Source organism: Aspergillus homomorphus (assembly GCF_003184865.1).
Source record: "Aspergillus homomorphus CBS 101889 unplaced genomic scaffold BO97scaffold_3, whole genome shotgun sequence".
NCBI classification, from domain to species: Eukaryota; Fungi; Ascomycota; class Eurotiomycetes; order Eurotiales; family Aspergillaceae; genus Aspergillus; species Aspergillus homomorphus.
Window position 1 is genome coordinate 1 of NW_020291889.1, and position 26,577 is coordinate 26,577.

General features: G+C 52.4%; 10 protein-coding genes across 10 annotated transcripts; 5 read left to right on the forward strand and 5 right to left on the reverse strand.

Moving 5' to 3' along the window:
- Window positions 1-212: 212 nt before the first annotated feature.
- BO97DRAFT_475061 (fungal specific transcription factor domain-containing protein) lies at window positions 213-4,833 on the reverse strand (the record flags this gene model as incomplete). Its single annotated transcript, XM_025700377.1, has 7 exons — window positions 213-564; window positions 624-2,037; window positions 2,076-2,849; window positions 3,048-3,276; window positions 3,362-3,405; window positions 3,548-3,666; window positions 4,231-4,833. 6 exons carry the CDS (start codon window positions 4,831-4,833, stop codon window positions 645-647), a joined length of 3,162 nt encoding a protein of 1,053 aa, XP_025555365.1. The 3' UTR covers window positions 213-564; window positions 624-644.
- A 1,227-nt stretch (window positions 4,834-6,060) lies between these two features.
- BO97DRAFT_336506 (ATP-binding cassette transporter) lies at window positions 6,061-10,678 on the forward strand (the record flags this gene model as incomplete). The annotated part of the gene is made up of 6 exons (XM_025691460.1): window positions 6,061-6,728; window positions 6,793-6,960; window positions 7,017-7,967; window positions 8,019-8,901; window positions 8,966-9,356; window positions 9,411-10,678. The coding sequence occupies 6 exons, from the start codon at window positions 6,061-6,063 to the stop codon at window positions 10,676-10,678; spliced, it is 4,329 nt and encodes a 1,442-aa protein (XP_025555366.1).
- A 1,144-nt stretch (window positions 10,679-11,822) lies between these two features.
- On the forward strand, window positions 11,823-13,790 carry BO97DRAFT_440028 (uncharacterized protein; the record flags this gene model as incomplete). The annotated part of the gene is made up of 4 exons (XM_025698034.1): window positions 11,823-12,628; window positions 12,691-13,042; window positions 13,103-13,627; window positions 13,683-13,790. Exons 1-4 carry the CDS (start codon window positions 11,877-11,879, stop codon window positions 13,788-13,790), a joined length of 1,737 nt encoding a protein of 578 aa, XP_025555367.1. The 5' UTR covers window positions 11,823-11,876.
- A 1,281-nt stretch (window positions 13,791-15,071) lies between these two features.
- Window positions 15,072-16,324, forward strand: BO97DRAFT_440029 (cinnamoyl-CoA reductase; the record flags this gene model as incomplete). Its single annotated transcript, XM_025698035.1, has 5 exons — window positions 15,072-15,345; window positions 15,395-15,572; window positions 15,639-15,811; window positions 15,879-15,978; window positions 16,038-16,324. Coding segments are annotated over 5 exons (1,012 nt in total), but the record flags the coding sequence as incomplete, so codon positions are not given.
- A 271-nt stretch (window positions 16,325-16,595) lies between these two features.
- On the reverse strand, window positions 16,596-17,771 carry BO97DRAFT_440030 (DUF3632 domain-containing protein; the record flags this gene model as incomplete). The annotated part of the gene is made up of 2 exons (XM_025698036.1): window positions 17,328-17,771; window positions 16,596-17,239 (listed from the first exon to the last, which is right to left on the reverse strand). Exons 1-2 carry the CDS (start codon window positions 17,692-17,694, stop codon window positions 16,596-16,598), a joined length of 1,011 nt encoding a protein of 336 aa, XP_025555369.1. The 5' UTR covers window positions 17,695-17,771.
- Window positions 17,772-18,493: 722 nt separating this feature from the next.
- On the forward strand, window positions 18,494-19,118 carry BO97DRAFT_420529 (Ribonuclease/ribotoxin; the record flags this gene model as incomplete). Its single annotated transcript, XM_025696662.1, has 2 exons — window positions 18,494-18,803; window positions 18,889-19,118. The coding sequence occupies 2 exons, from the start codon at window positions 18,494-18,496 to the stop codon at window positions 19,116-19,118; spliced, it is 540 nt and encodes a 179-aa protein (XP_025555370.1).
- A 379-nt stretch (window positions 19,119-19,497) lies between these two features.
- Window positions 19,498-21,105, forward strand: BO97DRAFT_455705 (ERG4/ERG24 ergosterol biosynthesis protein; the record flags this gene model as incomplete). Its single annotated transcript, XM_025699141.1, has 3 exons — window positions 19,498-19,578; window positions 19,627-19,934; window positions 19,988-21,105. The coding sequence occupies exons 1-3, from the start codon at window positions 19,553-19,555 to the stop codon at window positions 21,103-21,105; spliced, it is 1,452 nt and encodes a 483-aa protein (XP_025555371.1). The 5' UTR covers window positions 19,498-19,552.
- A 420-nt stretch (window positions 21,106-21,525) lies between these two features.
- Window positions 21,526-22,780, reverse strand: BO97DRAFT_455709 (phosphotransferase family protein; the record flags this gene model as incomplete). The annotated part of the gene is made up of 2 exons (XM_025699142.1): window positions 21,526-22,215; window positions 22,277-22,780. 2 exons carry the CDS (start codon window positions 22,778-22,780, stop codon window positions 21,526-21,528), a joined length of 1,194 nt encoding a protein of 397 aa, XP_025555372.1.
- Window positions 22,781-23,495: 715 nt separating this feature from the next.
- Window positions 23,496-24,575, reverse strand: BO97DRAFT_420532 (aromatic alcohol reductase; the record flags this gene model as incomplete). Its single annotated transcript, XM_025696663.1, has 3 exons — window positions 23,496-24,117; window positions 24,232-24,485; window positions 24,540-24,575. 3 exons carry the CDS (start codon window positions 24,573-24,575, stop codon window positions 23,496-23,498), a joined length of 912 nt encoding a protein of 303 aa, XP_025555373.1.
- A 271-nt stretch (window positions 24,576-24,846) lies between these two features.
- BO97DRAFT_431144 (T6SS phospholipase effector Tle1-like catalytic domain-containing protein) lies at window positions 24,847-26,342 on the reverse strand (the record flags this gene model as incomplete). Its single annotated transcript, XM_025697478.1, has 5 exons — window positions 24,847-24,941; window positions 24,996-25,322; window positions 25,407-25,513; window positions 25,579-26,075; window positions 26,247-26,342. 5 exons carry the CDS (start codon window positions 26,340-26,342, stop codon window positions 24,847-24,849), a joined length of 1,122 nt encoding a protein of 373 aa, XP_025555374.1.
- Between the last annotated feature and the right edge of the window lie 235 nt (window positions 26,343-26,577).

The window sequence follows — 26,577 nt, forward strand, 5'->3', positions numbered from 1 at the left end:
ACTGAGAATGAGTATATCGAACAGAAAAAAAGGAATGGATAACCAGGTCAAACGCCCTATTTAACTTCAAAAAATTTTTCGCTTGGTTGCCTGGCTGGCCCGCTTGGTCACTCGATCGCTCACCCATTTGCTCATCCTGCTCACCCCGCTCACCCACGCTCTTGACAACATCACCCAAATCACCCGCACTCACCCTTCGTCTTAGCGTTGCTCACCCATAAAGCAGCGACTGAGAAAGGGCTCATATTCCACTCGGCCGCGTTCAATAGGTGGCTTAAGTACGGCTGAGCGGACGGGAAGCCCTGTTTTCCACACCCTGTGGTCGTATGTGCTCATTATTGTAAAGGGGTTGCCCATATTCTCAAGATAAAATTGGCCCTCGGGTACAGCAGTTTTCGAAATGATTTCTGACGCCAGCAAGGAATTGCGAAAGTGAATCAAGGCGGGAAGATGGAGGGAGTTTCTGCCTAAGGCGGCAGGTGCAAAGACAGAAACAAACACTAACAAATACATCAACCACATTAACCACATCAAATAGTGCAAAGAAGGATTAACCCTCGAGTTCTGGGAAAGTCATGTCAGTAAATACTTGGATATCATGATATTCTCTAAAGATCACTAACCATATCTTAAAGCACGAGGCATCATCCAATCCACTGACTCGAGGCCACGTCCGGAAAAAAGGACTCCCAATCGAAACCAGGCCCCAGTCCCTCCAAATCCTGGCTGCCGTCAATCTCCATCGCCGCAATAGCCGCATATTCCTCTGACGACATTGAGCTCTGCTCTCTGGTCTGAAGCAAGGTGTTGCAAAGCCCTAAACTGTCCCTGGCCCCCCGCGCCACCTCTACTTCTACGGTTTTATTTGCTTCAACGGCTTCAACCTGAGCAAGAATCATGCTGAGGAACATGTGGTTCTTCACATTCGTTTCACCTTGACGAATGCGATCCTCGGACAAGTCGATAAGATCCCGCACCACCTGCTTGAGGAATTCCCGGTATTGGCGAGTCCGGTACAAGGTACCATTCAGGCGCTGGGTTTCGACGTGCGCGAGAAGCTCGAGACTGATTGCGGAGGTAGCACTTCGGATGCCCTCTCGGAAAAGTCCCCCGCCCATCGCCATCAATCGTGCAAATTGGGGATTGGGTTCCGGAGAGACCAGCGCTAGGGCCGCATCGAGACTGAGCTTTAGTGAGTAATGGAAGAGCGGGTTGCTGCGCGCCTGGTTACTGAAATAATAATGCATTGGAATCATGAATCGACGGACAAGATAGTCCAGGAGATTCCTATGAAAAGGCGTGAAAGCATGACGATTGCACTCTTGAAGTGCGGTTATCAGCTCCGAGCTTAGAGCTAGAACTCGCTCATAAGAGTTCTCCGAGTGGAGTCCATTGAGAAGCTGAACGATGCGAAGACGGACGGGCAGCGACTGAATCAAGGCCAGCTGAATTGAAGTCTCCGTGGTGCTATCTCGCGGCAAGAATTGGACCGTCGACTCGTTTAGCTGATCGTCGCTAGCGTTGGAAGGTGGCTCGGTATCGAAATCGTCGAACGAGATTCGTGGAGGCATCCACGAGTCGAGGGACGCCTGAACAACAAACTCCAAGATTGTGTACCACAACCGGCGGCGCAATTCGGCATCCAGCACGGACCTCGTCGGAAGGTGTTTCGGGTCACGATGTAGTCCTATCTGCATGGCACTGTGAACTAGAGACCCCATCGAGATCCAGATCGTATCCCCTCCGATGGAGAAAAGTTGACGTGCAAGAATTGTCAGGCAAAATATCTGCAGCCCTGGGATATCCAATCGATCTTTCTCTAGGGGCCCGGAAAGCCAGGTCTGGGCTGCATATATCCATTGTTGAACGCGGTCAATGTTGTGGAGCACAGAAGCTCTGTCGCCATGGTCATAGAGGCTTGAGCCAATGCCAATCACAAGGAGAACCTTGAGGCGCAAAATCGGTGTAATCGCTTCTGGGTTATCCCAGTATTTGCGGTATTCTGCACGAAAAGTTGGGAGATGAAGTATTCGCTGCCTGTTTTCAACATCTCTTCAGTCACGGCTTCTTCTTACAGCTGGGCCCAGGTCAGAATGGCCGGCGATACGTACACTGATTCAAACGAGGACAGATAAAGCTCGACCATGGCATCTGCGGTCTCACGAGGAGGAGGCACCGATCCAAGGCCTGGAGGCAAAAGGCCTCGAGTGGGCCGACCGAGCTTGATGCTTCTCGCCTGAGTTTTGCATTTCCGCAAAAGATCACCCGCCTGGGTGACCAGAGTTGAGGCTTCAGGACTATGAAAGGATACCTGCCTGTTTTCCACTGACTGGCTCGCGATCTCACTATAACAAGCAATTACCGCGTTCAACTCATTGGCTGCGCCCATCCAACGACTTCGCCCCCAGTCCCTGGATTTGTTCAGGACGGATTGCCAATCATGTGTCCCTGCAGGCGATGGCTGAGAGCAAGAAGACCCTCCGCCAGCACCTAACGGGACATGAAGGTTGGGACTCTTGGTGACACGGTTTTCTGTAACGGATAATTCTTCGAGCTTTTGCACGCGGTGCAGCAGCTCATGCAAGGTGGCCCCATCACCCGGAGAGGGAGGTGGCCTAGCTTGTGTATCACTTGCTGGAGGTCCTGAAGAGGCTGCAGGCGCTCCAGCTGCTACCGGGGCTGTAGCTCCGAGCTTGAAGGTATGTTGGCCGGGAAGCCGAAGGGGTTCTCCTGAAGCGCTAGTTGTTGCTATGACTGGGGGAGGAGACAGAGGAGGGAGTGGAGGAGGGGGTGGGCTCGCGTTGGCAACGATTGGTGGAGAGCTAACTGGGGAGCCATGTGGCGAAAGGCTATAGGAGGTATATAAACAGGAGGTTCCATGACGTCGACACTGTGTACATGGACTCTTATGGTCACACTTGATCTTCCGACGACGACATTCCCGGCAGGCAAGGGCGGGTCTCAGACGTCGACGCGGTCGGGCCGGTTGTGGCTGGCTCTGCATTCAGCGCAAAGACCGATCTCCGATCTGAGTAGTACGTACATACAAGGAGATGAAGGGGAGATGCAGGAGGAGGGGGAGGGGGCGGGGAGGAAGAGGAGGAGAGGAGGCGGAGAGGAGGAGGTGGAACAATAACCCCGATTGACGGGAACTCCCGCTTATCTCCGTCTCCACCCGCTTTCCGCTATTCGGACACTCCGCATTTGGCCGAGTTACCCTAATTATGGCAACTGGTAGAGGAAAAGATTGTATATTTCTTGCAGAGTAAGTTTGAGCTAGTTAATTATCAATATGTATAATCTAATTCTCTATTTTATCTTCTCTTCTACCTACTTTTTCCACGAATGCTCTTCCTCTTACCTCTCCTCTCTTGGTGGTGAGCGATGCCATGGCTGTAGAAGATACTTGACTCGACAGTTCGATAAATCAATCCTATAGAAACTTCATCGAACATAGGCTTACAGTTTCCTCGATTTATGTGGGCCTAACTCATCGTAACAAATGCATGTTCGAAACAATTCGCGGACTATAGATTCTGCAGCTTACGCTTTTACCGCGAATAAGCGCGGGGACTTTTCTCTTTGAATGATAATTTCGATGGCGTCGGCCACTATTATCTTCGGACTTGGTGGAGACCTTGATGCTCCAAAATCGGCGACTTTTTTCTGGACATTTGTTTAGTCTCCGACTTCTCTCTTACAGCTGAGGTGGAAGTGGATTTGCCTTCATTGGGAATAATTCAATTCATTGCACCGAAACAACATTATACGATTATGAGTTTATGAACAAGCCATGTAACCTAGTTGCTAGGGTTCCCTGCTGCTTCATGCTCTCTGTCTGACTACTGTATTGCGGATCATCATGCATTACATTATTTCCTCTGTGTTGATCAGCCTTGTGGCCGCATTGCCATCCCTCCCGGCCATTCTCCCACGCGACAGTTCGACAACCAACGCGACAATCGTGTCTATCCCTTTGCCCGAACGCCTCCTATACCATAGGCTAGATGGAACCTGGGTGGAGAATATTGCGGTGCGGCCCAATGGAAATCTCCTCCTGACCACTTCCACACCGAACGGGACCGTGTGGCACGTTCGAGCAACCGTGGCTCAATGAGCCCGAAGTCGAGCTCGCCTACAACTTCGATGAATGGCACCAAAAGACACCGTAAGGATGAGTTATTTGAGTTAATCCGGCACGAAATTGAGACCGGCTCAGCTGGAGTTCACCTGATCTGAGCAATCCTGATTGCAAGGCCCCGAACTCTCGACTGCGCGCAAGCACCAGATGTAATTCTGGTCCATCTCAAATATCATATCCTGTCCCACACTATCTTCGGGAACGCCTCCCTCTTTAAAGGCGAACGTGCTATTCAAGAGTTGATACATGTCAAATTCGAAGGGAATCGAGCCTGATGTAGACTGAGATGATGACTGTTGCATAGCCTGCAGTTTTCCCTGGTCAGGGCTGTTCCACTGCAGGAGATCCGGTCCGCTGCTTCGACCAATTCTATCCTCGTTTACCCCCGTCGTTTGCTCATTTTCTGGTCTTAGGTATTGCTGCATCAACGTCCGCTTGTTCTTGCTGTCCTTTGGTCGTCCCAGCCTACCTGCGGGGCTGTAATTGCACCCTTTGGGATACCATTGGCAAGCGACGCAAGGGTTACCTCCGCTACAGCAGATCTTGGACTGACGGCAGGCGTCATGGGCAGCGAAATTCCGTCCTGGCGTCTTTGAATTCAGATTTCGCCCCATTGATCTTCCTCCGCGTTCAGATACCGGTCGAGATTGCGGCCAGTTGGCGGCAGCGCCAGCAGGACGTTCGGAAGCCATTTTCAAGTGCGAGCAAGATAAAGGCGGAGGATTGATGCAGAGATTATCGACTAAGAATTATAGATAGCGCGGGATATTTTTGCCTTCTTGAATGAATTACCCTGACCGGGCTATTTGCCCTTTACTACCCCACCCGCCAAAGAAAGGGTCGTACTGTGGAAGGATGGCGACCTGATATAAAGGCGGACATTTAGTGCTACTAGCCATACATCTGACGTGAGATGAGAGCCAACTATATGGAAATAATCACGCTAGATGCTGCGATGGCAGAGCCCGAACAGCCACCGATGCAGTTCCCGACCTGTGAGAACCCTAAGCACAGCTCGCCAGCCCGGTTAGCATTTCAAGACGCGGTCGGAGCAAGTATCACGCCGAGCAGATCAGTGCACTGAGTCTGCAAGTAGGAAGGCAAAATGTTACCCCTCATGGGCTGACATAGAGCTGGAACTTGGAGAGTCAGCACCAAGTAGCTAGTACGATTGCGTATTGTCGAAGCACTAAACATGCATGCGAAACACCGACTCGCTGAATTCCGCTAAGTCTTAGCGAATTTGTCGAACCCGTACACCCTTTCACAGGATGCCTTGCCCGATACAAGGTGTTGAAGCTGAACACTTTCAGGTCGAGGCACTTGTGGACAGATGAAGCTAGCAGAGGCATCATAGTACAAAGGTAGATTCGTAATAAACCATGCGACCTACATGGCATCGATACTAAACAATCAAGATACGGTCCGAACTGTCAGCTCGTTGACAAGATTTGGGGCTGCGAGGTGAGACAAGTACTTATCTGATTAAGAGCAGGGCTTACCTGGAAAGCTTGTCAGGAGTGGAAGGACTAATAGTATGAGGAGTAAGCAGCAAGTATCCATACAGGTCTCTGCGGGCGATAGTATAAGAAGTACTCCGAAGAGGTGGTGTAACAGTCCGAGGTGGTCGGCCGAGACACGGTGTCGGTCCTTGTTGCCTTTTCAGACGTCGGCCGAAGGCTTCGGCCGACGTTAAGTCCGCCATAGACCGAATGTATACTGAGCCCCTTCTTGAGGGCACCTTCACCAGACGGTACTCGTGGTTTATCTATATTGTAATAAATTCTCATACAAGGACCGTGAACACTAAGATTGATCTCTTACTACTGCAACTACACCTTGAGAGCCGCACTGGACAGGACCGCAGAGCATACTCTGACAACCATCCTCCAGAAGAAGCAGGCATAGTGGCCAGAGTCATGGCCCAGTCTACGCCATCGACTGTCCAAGAGCTCGCTCGTCGATTCAGTCGCGACACTCTCCCCTATTCAGACCACAAGACGGCATTTGGAAGCAATGATCCCGAATCTCCACTTAACCCATTCAGCAAGAGGTTCAATGCACGTGCATGGGCTACAGAAGTTGCTAAGTTGGCGGCAGACAGAGGCCAGGAGTATCGTCGCGTTGGTCTGTGCTTTCAAGACATTAATGTCTTCGGCTATAGCACCGCAACAGACTTTCAGAAGACGGTTGCAAACATCTGGCTTGCTTTGCCAGGGATGATTGCTCGTCGGCTCCTGCCCAGCGTCACTACTTCGGGGCAGACGCGAGTAAACATCTTACGAGGGCTCGATGGCATACTACTGCCGGGGGAAATGTGTGTGGTGCTAGGCCCCCCTGGTTCTGGCTGCTCAACTTTTCTTCGAACCATCTCTGGGGACCGCAATGGCATCCACGTTAACCAGGAATCGTATCTAAATTATCAAGGGATCTCGGATCGCGAGATGCACACAGCTCACAGAGGTGATGCGATCTATACGGCGGAGGTTGACGTTCATTTTCCTATGTTAACGGTTGGGGAGACCCTCACGTTTGCCGCTTCTGCACGCTGTCAAAGGGAACTGCCGGATGGCGTGACTCGAAAAAGGTAGGTCATTTGTTTGAGGCTTATGCCGACTAGGCACTTATCGCTGACCAACTTTCACCTATAGCTACTGCGAGCATCTGCGTGACGTCGTTATGGCCATGTATGGCATCAGTCACACCGTAAACACCAAGGTTGGAGACGAATTCGTTCGTGGGGTTTCTGGAGGCGAGCGCAAACGTGTCAGCATTGCCGAGGCCACCCTAGCATATGCGCCTTTCCAGTGCTGGGACAAGTAAGTGACAGGTGAAAGTCAAATCGGATCTCATGAACTGATTGTGTATGTCACAGCTCGACGCGAGGTCTAGACGCTGCCAATGCCGTCGAGTTCTGCAGAACGCTGCGCCTGCAGTCAGAATTATTCGGCCAGACCTGCGCGGTGTCGATGTATCAGGCACCCCAAAGCGCATACGATCTCTTTGACAAGGCTCTAGTTCTCTACGAAGGGCGGCAGATTTACTTCGGACCGGCTAAGCGGGCCAAGGAGTACTTCATCGATCTCGGCTTTGAGTGTCCAGCTCGTCAGACCACGCCAGACTTTCTCACCTCCATGGCTTTCCCTGCAAAGCGCGTCGTTCGCGCGGGATGCAACCCGCCTCGAACAGCAGACGAATTTGCAGCTGCCTGGAAGAGGAGCGTGGAGTATCAAGCACTACAGGAGAGCATTGAGCTTTACAAGGCCCAGCATCCAATCGACGGCCCCGACACTGTCGCCTACAGACAGCTGAAGCGGGCTTGTCAAGCCAAGGGGCAACGTCTCAACTCGCCTTATCTTCTCAGCTACTCCCAGCAGGTTAGGCTGTGTATGTGGCGAGGATGGAGACGCTTCTGGGCCGACCCTGGTCCCTCTGTGTGGGTGATGGTTGGGAATGTGATAATGGCCTTGATCATGTCCTCCTTGTTCTACAACCTAGACCAGACGACGGCCTCATTCTACGGGCGGGCCGTCGTCCTCTTTATGGCTATTCTTTTCAATGCATTTTCCTCAATTCTTGAAGTTATGACTCTTTATGCTCAACGACCGATCGTCGAAAAGCAAGTCCGCTACGCTTTCTACCACGCTTCTGCCGAGTCGTATGCTTCGGTCCTGGTCGACTTGCCCATGAAGATCACAGGCACGGTCTCTTTCAACCTCGTGTTTTATTTCATGACGAATCTCAATCGAACCCCCGGCAACTTCTTCTTCTACCTGTTTGTGGTTTTCTTGAACGTTCTAGCCATGTCGGGGGTCTTCAGATTCATGTGAGTGGAATCTCCCTCAGGGATGCCTTACACAAGCTAAGAAAATATCAGTGGCGCTGTCTCTCGAACAGAACAACAGGCAATGGTCCCCGCGTCCATCTTAATGCTTGCATTGCTAGTTTTCACCGGCTTCGTGGTCCCCATTCGTTACATGCTGTCATGGTGCCGTTGGATCAATTACCTCAACCCTGTCGCTTACGGGTACGAATCGCTGATGGTCAACGAATATCACGCGCGGAACTTTACCTGTTCTTCATATATCCCAAGTTACAACTCTGCCGGTAGCACAAGTGTTGCCTGCAATGCGGTAGGTGCGGTGCGTGGCCATGACTACGTGAACGGGGATGCGTATATCAATTCAGCCTACAGCTACTACCATGATCACAAGTGGCGCAACGTCGGGATCATTATCGCCATGGCGATCTTCAACCACTTGGCTTACTTCCTCGCGAGTGAGTACGTCACAGCCAAGAAGTCCAAAGGTGCAGTTCTTGTCTTTCGTCGTGGGTTCGTCCCTCGATCTCTGCGCTGGGGTAAGTCAGATGCCGAAGCATTGCCCTCAGGCCCCGTGACGACGTTACTTGAAAAGCCCAGCAACCACTACCGACCCAGCCACGAGCCGGCATTCCGGGGCTCGAGAGGCGTGTTTCACTGGAGTGATGTATGTTATGACATCAAAATCAAAGGCAAGCCCCGCCGCATTTTGGACCATGCGGATGGCTGGGTGAAGCCAGGCACCTTGACAGCCCTCATGGGCGTATCCGGGGCTGGTAAGACCACTTTACTGGACTGTCTTGCGGACCGCCGCGCAGGGGTGGGAGAGTTGACTGGAGAGATGTTGGTGGACGGAAGGCTGCGTGATAAGAGCTTCCAGCGCAAGACTGGTTATGCGCAGCAGCAAGATATACATCTGGAGACGACCACAGTGCGGGAAGTGAGTTCGCCGTGAGATTTAGGTGTGGGGTTCAAGAATGGATACTAACTCCCCCGTCCGACAGGCCCTTACCTTTTCTGCTCTTCTTCGCCAGCCAGAGAGTGTTCCAGAAGCGGAGAAGCTTGCTTATATTGACGAGGTGATTGAGCTTCTTGACATGCAGGAATACGCAGATGCTGTAGTTGGCGTACCTGGGGAAGGACTAAATGTTGAGCAACGCAAGCGTCTGACGATTGGGGTTGAGCTCGCTGCGAAGCCACCTTTGCTCCTGTTTATTGACGAGCCTACATCAGGGCTGGACTCTCAGACCAGCTGGGCTATTCTCGACCTCCTCACCAAACTCTCCAAGGCCGGTCAATCGATCCTTTGTACAATTCATCAGCCTTCTGCCATGCTATTCCAGCGCTTCGACCGTCTGTTGCTCCTTGCTGAAGGGGGGAAGACGGTGTATTTTGGTAGGTGTGCTTGTTACTCAGGGCTAACTTCAAGCATGCGCTAATCTCACATAGGTGACATTGGACCCAACTCCCAGGTCCTGGTAGACTACTTCGAGACCAACGGGGCAAAGCCTTGTCCGCACGATGCCAATCCAGGTGAATGGATGCTGGAGGCCATTGGGGCTGCTCCTGGCAGCGAGTCGGAAGTCGATTGGCACGAAATCTGGCTCTCCAGCCCCGAGTACCGCAACGTTCGGGCCGAACTGGCGCGACTTCGGTCGTCCACCACGACTGACCCTTCGGTCAATGATGATGATGACTCGGCTTCGTATCAAGAGTTCGCCGTCTCTACGTGGTATCAGTTCGTTCTGGTCGCCCAGCGCTCCTTCAAACAGACCTGGCGCACTCCTTCGTACATTTACTCGAAGCTCTTGCTCTGCACTGCCACCAGTCTGTTCATTGGTCTGGTCTTCCTGGATTCGCCGCTCAGTATCCAAGGACTGCAGAACCAGATGTTCGCTATCTTTGAGCTCATGAGCATCGTTGGGCAATTGGCGGATCAACAGTTCCCACACTTCATCGCGCAGCGTTCGCTCTACGAGGCGCGCGAGCAGCCAGCAAAAACATACAGCTGGAAAGTATTCATGCTGAGCCAGATTCTGTGCGAGACCCCCTGGTATACACTGGCCTCAGTGCTCATGTGGGCGCTGTTCTATTTCCCGGTCGGGTTCTACCGTAATGCCGACGCAGCCGGTGAGGGCACAGAAAGAGGCGCGCTGATGTGGCTCCTCTTCTGGGTTTTCCTGCTGTGGGTGGCAACCTTTGCGCACCTGTGCATCTCGTTCGCAGGATCGGCCGATGATGGGGGCAATATCGCCAACTTCATGTTCGTACTAGCCTTCTTCTTCTGTGGTGTGCTTGCATCGCCAGACCAGATGCCCCGGTTTTGGATCTTCCTCTATCGCGCCTCGCCCCTATCATACTACGTGTCCGCTGTGTTATCTACCGGTCTCGCCAATGTGAATGTGACATGTGCCAGTAATGAGTTCACCGTGCTGGATCCTCCGTCCGGCCAAACGTGTGGCGAGTACCTGGCTGAGTATATTTCCACGGCCGGGGGTTACCTGCTAGACACAAATGCCACGAGCGACTGCCAGTATTGCAAGGTCAAAGAGACCAATAAATACTTGGCAGCAATTCATTCCCGTTACAGTACTCGTTGGCGCAACTTTGGCATCATGTGGGTGTACGTCGCCTTCAACGTGTTAGGGGCCTTGGTTTTGTACTGGCTGGCCCGAGTGCCCAAGGCAAAGAAGGAGCAGAAGTCGAAACCACAGTGACTGTCAGACTGACAAGAGTCATGCCACGAGCAGGGTCCTCCGCTGTTTCCCTCAGCTCAATTTTGATGCCACATCTGTCGAGATGGCAAAACGCGACCGTTGGGGACGAATAGGTTGTGGTTGTAGATTGATCCCACTGCCACCTGAATGGAATATAACCATTATTTCCCCTGTGCTTTTATTTTCCTTTTGTCAATTCTGCAAATGTCCTAGATCTCAACTCTTCTCATTGTTTGTCTTATCGAGAATTTCTTTCAAACCTCAAGGCGATTGGAACTGGTTGGGCTACTCATGTTCACGCCGGGTTAGGGTTGGCCTCAACAGAAATCATTCATTCGAGCTACAATGAGATTCATGGAACTATAAACAGCTATGGCGACTCTGCCTTGCATCCAGCCTTTCATTTCCCCAAAATAATCACCGGTGTAATAACGAGAATCATATTTCTAACTCTAACTATCATCTCAATTTTATGTAGAGCCGTAATCCTCTTGTACTAGACCTAGACCAGCTATCAATAATCTACTAAGAATCTATTAGCAGTATATTAAAAATTAATGATTATGAACGTAGCAGTTCACTACTCGAGATACTTCTCTATATATAAATTATAATAGATCTAGATTTTAAAGTTATAATTTAAAAAACTATGAATTATGATAATAATGTAGTATTTTTGGCTTGCTTAGGGATTCCACTCTTTGATTACTCTACTACCTTCTATATTACCTTAGTAAAAGATTTCTTAGATCTCTAACTTCTAGATGCTGTGAGGTTTCTCTTTTCAGTTAATTTTCTTATTATATAAAGTAGTCTTACCTGCTAGCTTACCTGAAAAAATCTATCTATCTTCTGGCCGCGTTTAAGCTATACGCCGGGAGGTTAGTAGCTGCCGTACTAAGTGAATTAACATTGGCTTAAGCTTTTAGGCTGCGGTCGAGTTGGTTACCCAAATAAGTTTAGTCTACGGGAGCTGAGCCCTCGCACTGCAAGCCTTAATCGGCAAAGCTTGCTGATGGCCCGCCGGGCAGTGCTTGGTTCATTCATCCTTCTATGCGATAATTACCGTAGTTGAGAGGTGGGCACCGGGTTATAAAATGCCTACAAAGCCTGCATCCTAGTTTCAAATTGCAACCTTGTTCATCATCACTTAATATCCCCCAAAAGAAGTAGGAAAACTAGACTACTACAACCAAACATGGGCCGTTCAGACCAAGGAGGTCCCATCGGGGCCATCATCCATGGAGTCACCTCAGGTATCGGTTTCGCTACCGAAGTCCACAGTTACAAGAAAACCAAGAAAGCTGCTCGGAGGGAGCGCGAGCAGCAGCAGCAGCAGCAGCAGCAGCAAGAAGAACAATCAGAGCAAGAATCATCGCATTCTCCCTCCCAATTCCCCCCTCCCTACTCAGTCACCCCGCCCGGTGACCAGAACAAAACCCCAGACGAGACGACAAGAACACTCTCACTAAGCCAGTCCACCCCTCCAGCAACCGACATCGAGCGAACCTGGCACCTCGACGAAGCCCAAGAGCTCATCGCCGAAGAAACCGCACAGCCCCGCACGAGCAAGCAAGGAACCGCCAACCCGGACAAAGTCATCGCCGCCTTCCTCCAACGCCGACTCCCTCCCCCAGATGGCGCTATGCACCTCTCACCAGTCAGTAAACTCACCTACCCAGTGGCGATCCCCCAGCGCCGCCCCAAGGACAAAAAGCGCGGCTTCATCCGCGCCTACGCGCCCGACCTGCAAGCCGTCGGCATCGACCAAGACACCTGGCTGGACATGATCGAGACGCTCAACGAAGCCAGTCTCGCCAACCCTTGGATCAATGCGATCAATCTTGCCTCGATAGCCGCTGCTCCGCTGCCGTTCGCTATATCCACCGCCATCTCGATGGCGATCATGGTGGCGACGGATGTTGCAATCGAAGCGCAGAGCCGGTATCGGTAAGTGCAACACCCTCCAATTGCCTGTATTAGCCAACTAATAACCCATAACATGGGAACAGCCAAAACAAAGCCCTAGACAGATTGAACCAGGAATTCTTCCAGCCCCGCGGCCTCTACTGCCTCGTCATGACCTGGGATGCCACCGCCGCGGACGACGCCCGCATCAACATGAACATCAACACGACCGTCCAGAACACAATGGATAGCCAGGGTCGCATGTCGCATAAGTTCCAATCGTCGAATGGCGTCACGAACGGGATGGAGTCGATGCAGACGGCCGAGCTGGTCTTCCCCGGACTGGACTTCCTCGCGACGGCGACTCAAGATGAGCAGGCGGGGTTCAAGAAGAAATTGGCGCGGGGCAAGATGTTTGTGGATGATTATCTGGATCGCAAGGCGCAGGCGAAATTCGTGCGTTCAATCCTTGTTCCTTATCTTACTTTCGTCGGCTCTTACTTACCACGATTACAGCTCGCCGAGAACCCGGATAGCTATCTCACCCAAGCTGGTAAGCCGAAATTCGCGTCCAAGTATGCCGATCCCACGCATCCGATGCATAGTGGGCTGTCGGGGGGTATGCGGGGAGCACACCGACAACAGGGTCGGGGCTTGGGCTCGAGGGGGGACCTAATCGGCCGGAGGATAGAGGGGAGACGAGGTGGTGGCGGTGGTCTTCTCGGCCTGGTCAATATGGCTGCGCAGGCCGTGGCGGACCGTGGCAGCAACAATAACAGCAACAGCAACAACCACTCCAACCCCCCAGCCCCATATGGCAGCTCTAACCCGCCCGCGCCGTACGGTGGATGTGATTCCGCCCAGCATAACACCGACGGTGAGTCTAGACCCCCGGTCGCATACGGTGGATCCAACTCTAGTTATTATGATAACTATTACAACGAATATCCGGAACAACAGCAGCAGCAGCAGCAATATCGTCGCACACGTGCAGGCCGCGGTGGCGGGCGGGGTCTCAATCTCAAGAATCTGGTCAGTTCGGTACGTATATCTCACGCTTCGGTTTCCTGTCGGTCATTCGCTGACTTGCATGCAGAAAGTCCTCTATCTGATGGTCGTCAACATGCCGACGGAGGAGGAAATGGCTCAAGCCCGGAACTTGACTGCTGGATGGAATGTCCAGAGGCAGCAGGAGCACTTTTAAGGCTTAGAGGGTGACGATGATAGGCAGGCGCTAAGACATGAGCTTTATGATGGAGTTTAGGAGTATATAAATTCTGTTTATCTTTCTCTGTCGCGGGATAATGACATCGTCCATACATCTATCGGCCTGGTAGAGAATCGGAGCTGGGTTCTTCGATCTTCTTCGCCCATTGGCGTCAGAAATAAGTTTAAACCCAGCATTCGAAAACCAGGGCCGACGACGCAGCTGCTGGCTGGTCATGCGCGTCACCAGCATCTTGACGAGATAACCTACTTATATCGAGCCAGCGAGAGGTGAAGATCTGGAAGATACAGTGGGTCATTTTATCTACTCTAGCTGCAGGTGTAAGCTTTGGGCTCCCTCCCATTGCATTCAGCACTCGCACTAGCCTCTCCGGCCTTCCCTTCAATCCCGAACAGTACTTGCTTACTGAACACAACGTTTTCAGCCACCCACAACTCAGCGGGATCTGGGGATCGCTCTTGATAGTCCTTGGTATCATGTATAATTTCTCAATTTCAACCGGACTGCGATGACATTCCAGGCTCAACGGGGCGGGTGGGTTAAAGATTGACTGTGTATTAAATGAATTCGGAATAGTGATTGCGGTCGTTTTGCGGACCGGACATTATATAGTAGGGCTGTGTCCATGGACTGTACAGCGATGCCGTTCTTCAACACTATCAGCATCGATCCTTCCCCCTACCCGGAATAAAAAGCTGGTCAGCGTCAGCTGTATTAGCTCGCCTGAGCCACAGAAGACTCGGCTTCTCTTCAGTTCTCTCCCTGTTTAGAACATGTGGTATACGGATACCTGTAAATCTACTACAATATTATTAGAGCACTGAAGTACATGAAGAGATGGCAGTTTTGATCATTGGGTCCCTGTCTAATAATGTAATGTAAGAGCCCCAATATTCGATGTTAGATCCAGAGTCTTCATCTTCTCACCATTAAAAGCTGTGGTTGCGAGTCACCAAGATAGTAGTTCTTTGATGAGAAAGAGCCCTCTGTGCCTTTTCTTCGCCGCTGCCCAAGGGCCTGAGCGTGTTGGGCGACATCGGCGGTGATCAGCCACTAGTTCCTGGCGAGTTCCTGGCCACTCTCATAATGTCAGATCCTCAGTTAGTAATATCTTGGAATGGCTGACAAATTGAATTTACCCTAGGGCTGGGTTCGGGAATGAGATCGATCCCGAACTCCGGCAGTGATTGATAAAGCACAGTACTTAACCGTAGATTTCCGGACGGACAAGTCCGCTGGAGACCAACACTCAACCACAATGCCACCTTTTATGGAGAACCCTGCTCTTCCATCTGGCTCAAGAGTCTTGGTCACCGGCGCGAATGGGTTCATCGCGTCGCACATTGTTGACCAGTTGCTCGAACTCGGCTACAACGTCCGCGGCACTGTGCGAGCACCCAAGCCGTGGCTGGATGACCTGTTCCAACCCAGACACGATGTCACTCGTTTTGAGAGCGTGATTCTAGCAGACATGAATGATGCGGCCGCTTTAGATGGAGTCTTACAGGATGTGTCGGGCATCATTCACGTGGTAGGGACCATGCACGATCACCAAGTCTGCACTGATCTGATATTGGCAGGCGTCAGATGTCTCAATGAGTCCAGACTCGAGTGTCATCGCCAAGACAGTCACCTCAACCCAGCTATTGCTGAAATACGCGGCCAGGCACCACTCTGTGTCTCGGGTGGTGTTGACCTCGTCCTCGACGGCCGCAGTCTTGCCCCAGCCCAATCGGCCAGATATCACTGTGACAGAAGGTCAGTCAGCCAGCCGCGTCTAGCATCACGCGGATCTGGAGCCAGCTGACTCTTGGCGCGACGCAGACACCTGGAATGACTATGCGGTGGCCTGTGCCTACGATTCCACAATTCCCGCCGCTCAGAAGCCGTACCTCGTCTATGCAGCTTCGAAGACGGAAGGAGAACGCCAGGGCTGGCAGTGGATTGCCGACAACAAGCCCGGTTACGTGTTCAACACCGTCTTGCCGGGGACAAATGTACGCAAACTACTTGATGGGACGTAAAACTGCCAGTCGGCGATGCTGAAGTCACCCACTCGCATAGTTTGGCAAGATCTTGCACCCGAATATCGGCGGCTCCACGATGGGCCTTGTCCGTGCACTGCTCGCTGGCGACTCATTCCCTATAAAGGCCATTCCACCGCGTTTGTTTCCCATGACCCCGGATATACTCAGACTGAGACTGATTCCAGGCGACTGTTAGAATGGTTCGTCAATGTCGAAGACACGGCGCGCCTGCACATCACCGCGCTCCTCGATCGCACGGTGGCTTCGGAGAGGATCTTCGCATTTGCGAACCCCTTCAATTGGACTGACGTGCTCGAGATCCTGCACAAAAATTCCAATGGGGATTCCGATCTGCCGCCGATTCCGGAAAATGAAGCTCGGGATTTGAGTCAGGTGGTCCCGTCGCGGAGGGCAGAGCACCTACTTGTTCAGTCTTGGGGGCTTTCGGGGTGGACTAGTCTGGAGCACAGCGTGCTTGCTTAGCACCGTGTTGTCACTCAGGGAATTCATGGTTAATGACTGGTGAACCTTTCCGCAGAATCAGGCTGTGAGTTTGCGTTTCTCAGTCTGGGGAGCTCCCGCTAGACCACAAGACTACCGTCCATAGCCGGTCTATGTCCGGGCAAGATAGAAGCCTGTTAACCCTCGGCCTAGAAATGGATTCTAAGCTCGTGTGCCTTGAAGGTTCTCTACAATCCATTGCTGCGCTTCTCTAGAGTAGTGCATACTGGCTGAGCATAATAGTCTATGCCCATCATTTTGGCACCGCACAATTCCCACCGGATTGGTCATTCCCATTCAATCGGCCACTCCCACTCTGATACCCATTCCGATTCTCCGGCCCATCAACATCCAAACGATCCCCAAACTGCTCCGCAATAGCCACCATCTCCCGCGCCATCTGGACAGCAACCAGCTTAGTGCGCCGATCCAACGCAGTGACGGTAGTCACCCACCGCAACCGCTGAATCCAGAACGCCCAGCGCAGCTTCGACCAACCATGCAGGCCCTTCCAGATACTGTGATCCCACTCGCGGCGCATAGGTCGGCCGTTCCGCTGATAGAGCTCTTTACCCAGATACTTGATCCATTGATAGGCGCCGGGGATCTTGCCGTTGAGCGTGCGGACGTCCATCTTCAAAATCTCCAGGTCCCGGAACTCCTCGTACCACTCGTCGTCCGCGCCGTCGTCGTACTTCTCGATGTCCGGGTGGTGGTAGATCTCCCAGTCGGCGTTCTCGAGCGTCTGGCGGATGATCATGCCGCCTTCTTCGGCCAGGAAATCGGCGAGTGAGGGGACGGGTAGGACAGCGGCCAGTTTCGCGCCCCAGGCGCATTCGTTCACCCATTCTTGCCGTATGGTGGTCTTGTCGGGGTCTGTTGGGAGGGGGTCGGCAACTGGATACCTCATGACATGACAATAACATATCAGTCATTGATCTACTTTTGAGGCGTAGGATAAGCTGTAGATGAAAGATTTACATACAATCAAAGCCAAATTCAAGCCAATATGACCCGAAGTCCGGCAACTGGTGAAAAACCCCGTTCTTGTCGGGCAACTTGGACAACTCCACAATCAGTTCGACTAGACGATCGTTGAACTTCCCCAGTCGACGCACTGCTCGCATGTGCGTTCGCCAAATCTCACCGCAGTCGGGGATATAGATTGGTTCGAGGGTAATCTGGCGCAGCAAAGGGGCTGCTGCCTGGCGAGCGACTTCGGAGACAGGAACAGTGGGGTCCATGAACAGCGTGCGAAAGGCTGCCAGGACTTCCGGCTCGGGCGGGTATTCCCTTTCAGCTTCATCGGTCAGGAATTTATTATGGTCATCGTAGTCAGACGTGCGAGACATGTTTCTGGTTTAGTTCGGTTGGAAAGTCGACGAGGTTCTGGGGGCGGTGCAGTGGGAGGTGGTGAGATAGAGAAGAGGAGAGGAGAGGAGGATTTGAACAGGGATACTTTGGGGTATCGGAAATGAGGACCATTCACTGGATTTATAGGGGACCGAATTGGCTGCCTGGTAGGGTAGTTTGAGGCCACAGCCACGGTTACCTTGCAGGAACCGTTCGGTACATCCCGGTTCTTGTCTGCATTAGAGTGTATTAGTGCTCACGTTAGATTGGACCATTCCACAGCCCTAGCTGAGGTGCCGGTCTAATGTCTCACCCCAATTGAACCTTGTCAATGCGATTTAACGCATCTATCTGACGAGGTAACCTATGCTGTGTGACTGGAAAGCTTACATATTGACATTATGGCCCCTCGTCCCGGTCCAATACATCCTCATGTCAATGCAAACATGTGGCGAAGCTTTATGACGGCCAACACCCGGAGCAGCACTACTATCCATGTCCATGGCTTATCCATCGTTTCTTCCCAATCGTGCTCGAGCTTTGTAAAGAGCTTTGGGTGTTGGTTTCTGGCCCCCAGCGCAGGCATCAGTTTACACTGAAAATGGAAGCAGTGATATTACGGCTGAATGCCCTATATCATCACAAGTTGAGCGAGCACCAGGAGTATTTATACCTTCATACTCTCATCCAGAGGAGAAGATCCATATAGCATCAACGTATTCAGCTCTTTTCGCATCCGTTTTCAACTCGAATTCCATTCTTCTCGTCCCTTCCCAATCCAAGTCTTTCCCACCCAGAATGCTTTCTCAATTCAAGGTCCTCTTCACTCTAAGCCTCTTTTTGGCTGGCCCAGCATTCCAGGCTCTCGCCTACCCCTACCCAGGTGCCCATCTGGATGACGGGGAAATGACCAATCTGTTCATCCGCGGCGGCACCTCCAGTCTGACCGTCAGGGTCGGAACACAGCCCACCAGCGGCCTGACATGCCCGGCGACAAACAACGGGGAGAATCGAGATTACGCGGAGCACGCCTACACGGCCGGGCAGATCAAGGCCGCCATGACCGAAGGCGCAACGCTGGCTGCCAAGGGCAAACAGCTTGGGAAGAGTAAGTTTTCCTCACTCTCTACCACTCTCATATCGAAAGGTGTGAAAGGGGCCGCGCTGAGCACATGTGATCCCCAATACAACAGGTCTCTACCCCCACAATTACAAAAACAGAGAAAGACTCCCCTTTACGTGTGGAAAGCACAAGATGGAATTCCCTATTCAGACTGATGGCAAGGTCTACGATGGCGGACTCACCGACAATATCCCGGACCGCGTCATTTACGACTATTCGAAGGACAGCAAGGACTTCAAGGTGACCTTTTGTGGTGTCATTCGCCACGGTCCCACGGAGAAGTTTCTGAAGTGTACTTGAGTTCTTACAACCCGTGCACTAAACCTGCAACGGGGATGATGGGTTACCGGTGATGGGAGAGGGGGCCCAGGGGGCCATGCGTTGAGATGGCACTCTTCTTTCTTGACTAACTACTTCTTCTCTGGATCTGTCGACTTCGGTGGGGATTGCGTTTATAAATGATGTATGAGCAAAGAATGTAGTTATAGATGAAGTGAGCTTCGCTGAAAAACAGCCTCGGTGGGTCCATATCGCTTGGCGCATTCTGATTGGCTGAACCACGCTCATAAATATGAATAAATTTCTACATAATTCAGCGAAGGGCCTGAGTACCCGGGGTAGGGTTGGAGTAAACAATCGCCAGCCCCTTTACCCGCGCGCAACCCCCCAAAAAGCGTTTCAGATCTCCAATCCTTCCATCGTAAATCCACTGCGGAAAATCACACCGGAAGAAAATGGTCGAATACGATTTCGGCGGACCGTAAGCAACTTGCTCCTGCTCCCTTGACTTGTGCTTACGCCTCCATAGTCTGGGTGCCGCGGCCATCACTTTTGGCCTGCCCGTGCTGCTCTACGCGTTCGCATTCGCTTGCAACGACGTTTCTGGCTGCCCAGTGCCAACTCTTCTTCAACCTCGCGACTTAACCTGGGAGAAGCTGAAAGCAGACGCAGGTCTATTGAATGTCAGTCTGTCAAGTTTCCTTTCCTGGAAAGTGACAAGTGTCACTGTCGCCTATTATGTCTTCGGTCTATTCATCTGGAAAATCCTTCCTGCGAAAGAAGTTCATGGAACCAAGTTGGTGCATCATGATCGCTCGCTTCTGTATCGATTCAATGGTATCGACACCTCCTCAATATTCAAAATCAACGCAGGCTAATGATCACCTCAGCGTTCTCGGCGAGTATGGTCACCTTGTCAATCTGTGCGGCAGGCACTTTCCTCCAGGGGGCTGAGTTCCCCGCATGGACTTTTATCGCCGACAACTACGTGCAACTTCTGACGGCAAACGTCCTCATTTCGTACGCCCTATCTATTTTTCTCTACCTCAACAGTTTCACTGTCGACACCAAGTATCCCAACCGCGACCTTCGAGAGCTGGCTGCCGGGGGTACGACAAGCAACCTCATCTATGATTTCTACATTGGGCGTGAGCTCAACCCCCGGGTCACTCTGCCTCTGCTTGGAGAAGTCGACATCAAGACCTGGTGTGAAGTTTGCCCCGGTCTGACCGGGTGGATCCTACTGGACCTAGCATTCGTAGCCCAGCAGTACCGCAACTATGGATACATCTCCGATAGCATCGTCTTCACGACTGCCGTACAGGCATACTACGTCCTAAGCAGTCAGTATCACGAGGCATCCATACTGACGATGATGGATATAACGACAGATGGGATGGGCTTTATGCTTTCATTCGGCGACCTGGTTTGGGTCCCCTTCCTGTACTCTACGCAAGCTCGTTATCTCGCGGCCTTCCCCGTGCATCTCGGCTGGCCAAGAATTCTCGCCGTCGCCGCTGTTTTCGTACTCGGCATCTACATCTTCAAAGCGGCGAACAATCAGAAACACCTGTTCCGGACTCAGCCAGAGCACCCAGCCGTGCGGCGTTTATCCTCCATCCAAACCAAGCGCGGAACCCGTCTCCTCACAGCTGGGTGGTGGGGTCTTTCCCGGCATATCAACTACTTCGGCGACTGGTTGCAGGCTTTGCCATTTAGCCTCCCCACGGGGCTTGCGGGATACATGATTCTCCCGGCCGGGGCTGCATTGGGCTCGGCCGATTTCTCCGGATCGCAGTCTCGGACTATGCTAGACGGGCGAGTAGCGGTTCAAGGACCTGCAACTAGGTGGGGGATGATCTTCACCTACTTCTACGTGCTGTACTTCGGAGTCTTGCTCATCCATCGCGAACGCCGGGACGATGCCATGTGCGCGAAGAAGTATGGCGAGGATTGGAAGACGTACAAGCGGACCGTGAGATGGAGGATTTTGCCTTGGGTTTACTGAGATCCGTTTTACTGAGGACCGTACGAAGAGATGGAGAGGCAGGTCCTGATGAAAACACCACGTCTTTTCCCAGATGTGATGGACTGGGAGGAATACGACTGGAAGTGTTATTTAGGAATAAATAGCCAAAGGATGGATATTTGACCCACCCCAATGTCTGGGGGCCTTGTGAGTCATGCTGTGCCAACTAGCATGCCAGCAAATGCTGTTTAACTTAGTTGCAAGGTTAAAGAAATAACACCATACAAACCACATCACAGAAGCCCCGCTTCCACGAATTACCTCATGTTGATGAGGAGTCACAGCACCAAGCCCATCACCAAGAGCCTCATCCTATTAGTGCTCAGAGTCGCTGGTTCGAGGTCACGAGGGACATGCAGGCCCAGCCAGACCAACAAGACAGCTGACCAGCCTTTCACATCACTCTGTTGATAAAAGCTCGAAAGGTTTCAGGACATTGCAATGGAACCCTAACCGACCTTCTGGATACACCTTCACCGCGCGCGCGATCCCTTGCGCTGAAGGATCTAGAAGAACGGTAGATAGCTGCTTATCCTTTTTTAGCATAATTTCCCGCTCTTGTACATACCGGACATATCGAGCGCTCTCCTCGAGGAGCCCTATTCGCTCGGTATCCTCCGGCTGCCTGTCTTCCGCATCTTCATCCGCATAATCCAGCGCACGGGGCCCGACGACAATAAACAACGGTGGCTCGAAAAGCTCCCAGGGGACGGTAGAAGCGCCCTCCCAGTCACTCGTACCAATAATACGAAACCTTTCATCCACGATCATATTGCTGTGATACAGATCCCGGTGATACAACGGGAAAGGGTCTTTGTCGTTCGTTGCGATCTTCCTCGCGATCGACTGTAGCCTGCTTGGGAAGTTGTTGACCGAATTGAGAATGTCTGCGGCGAGATCGTCTGGGACACGTTTCCGAATGGACTTCTCCGACGCAGGAAATTTCGCCTTCTTCGCCCAAGCAATGAAGAAATCGGTTGCTGTTGCGAAAGGTCCCCCGATTCCTGGCAGCGGCCCGACCTCGAATGAATTGTCCTCCCGTCGGACCACGGTGCCGATTTTGGGGACCCTGATCGAGGCGAGTTGAACCTTCCGGAATGGTCAGTCATGGGTTGCAGAACATATTCAGTTCAATCTGGATCTGGCATACCTGAATCCCGGCGACTTCTCGGTAGAAGGTGTCTCTTCTCTCCGGCAAGATGCTGCCATGGTGCACGTCGTAGCCGCCATCGGCATCCATCGCGGAGGAACCGGGAAGAAACCCCATCAGGGTGAAGGCCGCGCGCACCGGGTTCGTATCGTCAACCTTATAGCCAAAAACCTGCGGGACCGGGATTGTTGTTCGAGCGCGGACAAGCTCCATGGCATCAATCTCGGCGCGAAGACCGCTGGCCGTGGCCGGCGTCGCAGGCTCGAGCTGGATCCGAGCAATCCACTGCGTATCCTCAAAATTCACGAGTCGGATTAAATGTACTCCGCCCATTGTGCTGTCCGGAAGAAGGCTACAGGGTTTACCCTGGTTGATCGAGGACGCGTACGTACACAGCGCGTCCCAGTCCACCCTTGCCACGCATGCATCCCGCGCATGCTGACTGGCAGGATGGCGAAGGTAGTAATCACTGTCCTTCCAATTGAGAGTAAGACTCGTGTCCATGATTGATGTTGAGAGCTTTTGTTGTCGAGAACCTGTTACGGGGAAGGCACTTTCGATAGAAAATGTTTTGGGGGGAGGAAGGAGGAGGAGCTAAGGGCGTCTGTCCTAGGGCTGTACTTAAGGATCTACGGATATAAGTTCAAGTCCGTGCACAGTTTCAAAATCAAGGTAAAGGAATGATAGCGGGTTGGATACATGAAGTGCCACCTCCCTTTGTCTGCTCAAAACATCAGCACGTTAAAATACGACATACCAGACGCCAACTTCTGCATCTGTCTGTCCGCTCACAACTCAGTCTTTGTTCCTAGTACTTTGATGTGCACCACACCTTTTTGTCGACGAGACAAGCCATTTCACTAATTCTTTATCCCACTCACATCCATCGCCTGGGTTATGCCACGGGGTCCCATGTTGAGCCCTCTCCACACTCCCGGGATAGACCAGCGGGGCTGATCAGCGCGTCAGCAGCCAAGGTCTATCTACATGTGCAGTGAATGATACAGTACCTGGAATGATGAAAAAAGGTCTGCAGCTCGGAACAACGAAGGTAGGTTTAATGGCTAGACTTCTTCAGCAGAGATGATGTAACATCTGCCTGAGAATGCCGGCGGTCCACATTCAGACCACGCAATCAGCCCATGGCGAACCTATAAACCTTCACAACCCACTGGCATAATCCTATCGCCGATCCAACAATCATAAATCCTGACAACCCTCAAGCATCCACACCGGCAATCCTCCCAACCAACCCCCCCACCATCCCCAAATCCCACTCCTTAACGCCCAAAAGCGCATTATCATCCCTTGGCCACGGCCCCACCAACGCACTATCCGCAATACAATACCGAATCTGCACCTCAAACACCGCATCACTGATCCTCCCAGCCCTCAAATCCGCCAACGCCGCATCAAACCGCACCCGCATATCCTCCCAAGCAACCACCCCCCACCCCTCCTCCCCCAGCACCCCCTTCGCGACACCCAGAAGCTCCCGCTGAGACAGATAAGCCGAATGCACATAGACAACCCGATTGACCGTCTCCTCAGGCCGGAGAAGCACCCGCGCGGTGGCGCGGCCGACGTCCTCCAGCGCCGTCCAGGGGACGATGTTGGTTCCGTCGCCGAAGAGCGTGGCTTTCTTGTTGCAGAGGTCGAAGCCCGCGAACCCTGAGGATAGACTCCAGTCGAGGAAGATGCCGTTGGCGATTAAAGTGTATGTTAGCGAGGGGGGTTGGGTGGCGTGGGCGTGGCGCTTGACGGAGTCATAGGCGGCTTTTTTGCGGGCGAAGACGGGGAGGTTGTGGACTTCGGGGTGGTTGGGGTCGAGGCCAAAGTCGCTTGTTATGCTTTATGCATGCATGCATGCATTTGTGTTAGTTGGGGGTATGGGTGTATTTGTGGGGGCAGAGGGGGGGTGGGCGAGAGTGGACAAGGGGGGAGGGGGCACGGACAAGCGGTAGACCCCAGCTTGGACTGCTGCGTCGATCAGTCGCAGTGGAGCTTCGGTGTCCGGAGAGAAGGTCGTGTCGATTACGGCGTCTTGGTTGGCGAAAGCAGCGCTGAGGGACTCCGTGGAGGTGAAGTCGACCACCTGTACGCGCGCAGCACCCGGAAATGATTTGGAGGAGTTGCGACTCAGCACCGTGACGTTGAATTCCAGTTCGAGTAAGGCGCTGAGAACATGAGATCCGACGTTTCCGCTGGCCTGGTGGTCTCGTTAATGGAGAAATTGTGGTTGGATTGGTGTTTAGACGCTCACCCCGGCAAGAGCCACGTTTTTGATTGTACGTGACATTATTGTTTCCCTATTGATAGGTCTGGTTGACAAGATGGCGTTCCATGACCAGATTGACAGATGATAGCAAGAACAGTCACTATAACTTGGTTCCAATTTGTACGTTTTATGCAATTAGGGCCCAGGCCGGCCTTGGCCGGAGATCGAGGGTTCAGCAAGCAAAAGCCCCGGAGTCCGGAATACAGCCGATGCTCGCAGACCACAAGTTATCTCCGTGCTTACCACCATCGCAATAACCTCGCATTTTCTCGAAACATTCGCACTCATCATATCAAGCTTGAATACTCTTCCCCCTGTATGTCTCCCGTACCAGAACCCCTTCATTATCACAGATTTCCCAGTCACCGATCCCATAATTCTCAGGAGCTACCCTGCAGCCAGTTCCACCCTCACCAACAATCGCATTTGGTGGACGCTAACTGGGATTCGCCTCCATTCGTCTAATTATCGAGCCGTGGAACTTAGCATCGCGCGGTGTATCGCGCGGTGTCCCTCGGTGCAGTGGCCAATGCACCAGTTTCCACCTGCCGTTCGACTGGAGTGCAGCCCATCTAAGGGGGATATACTCCATCAGACGCCACGCCAAAACGGTGGCATTAGCGACGCCGGGACCAAAGTCCAGGCAAGAATACAGTAGGGCTTTTATGCTTGAATCGACGAGTGCGGACTCGTAGTCCATATTAGATAATTCATCCACCGAATCGGCACATTTGAATGCCAACAATCTTTCAGAGTCAAACTGAAGCCCTGCTCGCCGAGCTTCGTTGCCCATCTAGACGAGTGGTGCATGGCTGAGTTGCGTCCACTCATGCGCTCCACGTTGAAACCCACCTCCGGTGTCTGCATGATTTCCGGGGAACCAGACCTCTTCCAGATCTTGGGAGCAGTCATCTGCATCCATTAGGACCGGACTCGAAGCCCGAACAGAGGTTTCCGCACTTGCTGCATCATATGTGGAGCTACATTATTGTGCAGCTATCGATCTCTCTTCTCTTCTCCAGACAATCCCAGCAAAACCGGCTGGAACTTCACGCGGCGCTCATCAAGACTTACCGCATGTCGAATCACGCGCGCACTTGACCGGCTATCGTTCAAGACCTCGAAACCCGTGACACTATTCACCGTATCAAAGAGGGCCAAAAACCTGATCCGATCTACAGGCTGACACGGTGTCTTGCGGCAATGCCTCAGATACTCTCCTGCCACTTTCCGGCGATCAGGCGTACGATAGCGAGCCAGCTTCACCTGCAAGAACGCCTCCCAGATCAGCGGGATCATCTCCTCATTGCCCCGGCCTAGCAAGCCAGCATAATCAAGCCTCTCGGCCAGGAACATAGCCATGTATGCTCCCCGTGAGAAGCCAAATATGTAGATGTCGCTGCTCCGCTGCCGGTAGTGGCGCATCAGGAATCGGTAGCCGCCCAAGACATGCTGGTCGAATGTCTGCCCAAGTGCCTGGCTGAGAGTTTTGCTTCGCTTGCCGAAGGGAAAGCTGCTCCTCTTCAGTTGGGTAGCGGCCAGGCAGCCGGGGGTGATCGGATGCCCACTGGTTGTGGGTAGGGTGTTGGCTAGAGCAGTAATAACGATCGATGATTATGGGAGAACTAGACTCGTGATTCTTACGTTGATAATACAATCCGGGATTAATGATGATCATCGTTCGTGCGCAACCACGGACCGGCAATCACGGCAGCTTCGGCTTAGATCCATCTGTGACTTGGGCCATCCACTGGACTTTGAGTCGCCCGTTGGTGTGAGATGTGACATTTGGTGGTGGGGCAGCTGAACCTGCTTGCCTCCACGAATTTCTTCTTAAAGCTAGGGTGAGGTTTGAGTTGAAGATGCGGAACAAGCACCCACTCCCAATCTTGGGTAAGCGTCACAGTGACCCGCTGCTGTATTGCTGGCGATGATTGACAGATAAACGATCGAATTGGATGTTACTGAAAAGAAATTGACAGAGAACAGAGGCGCAAAGCAGGAAGCATGGCAAGGGCGGCAA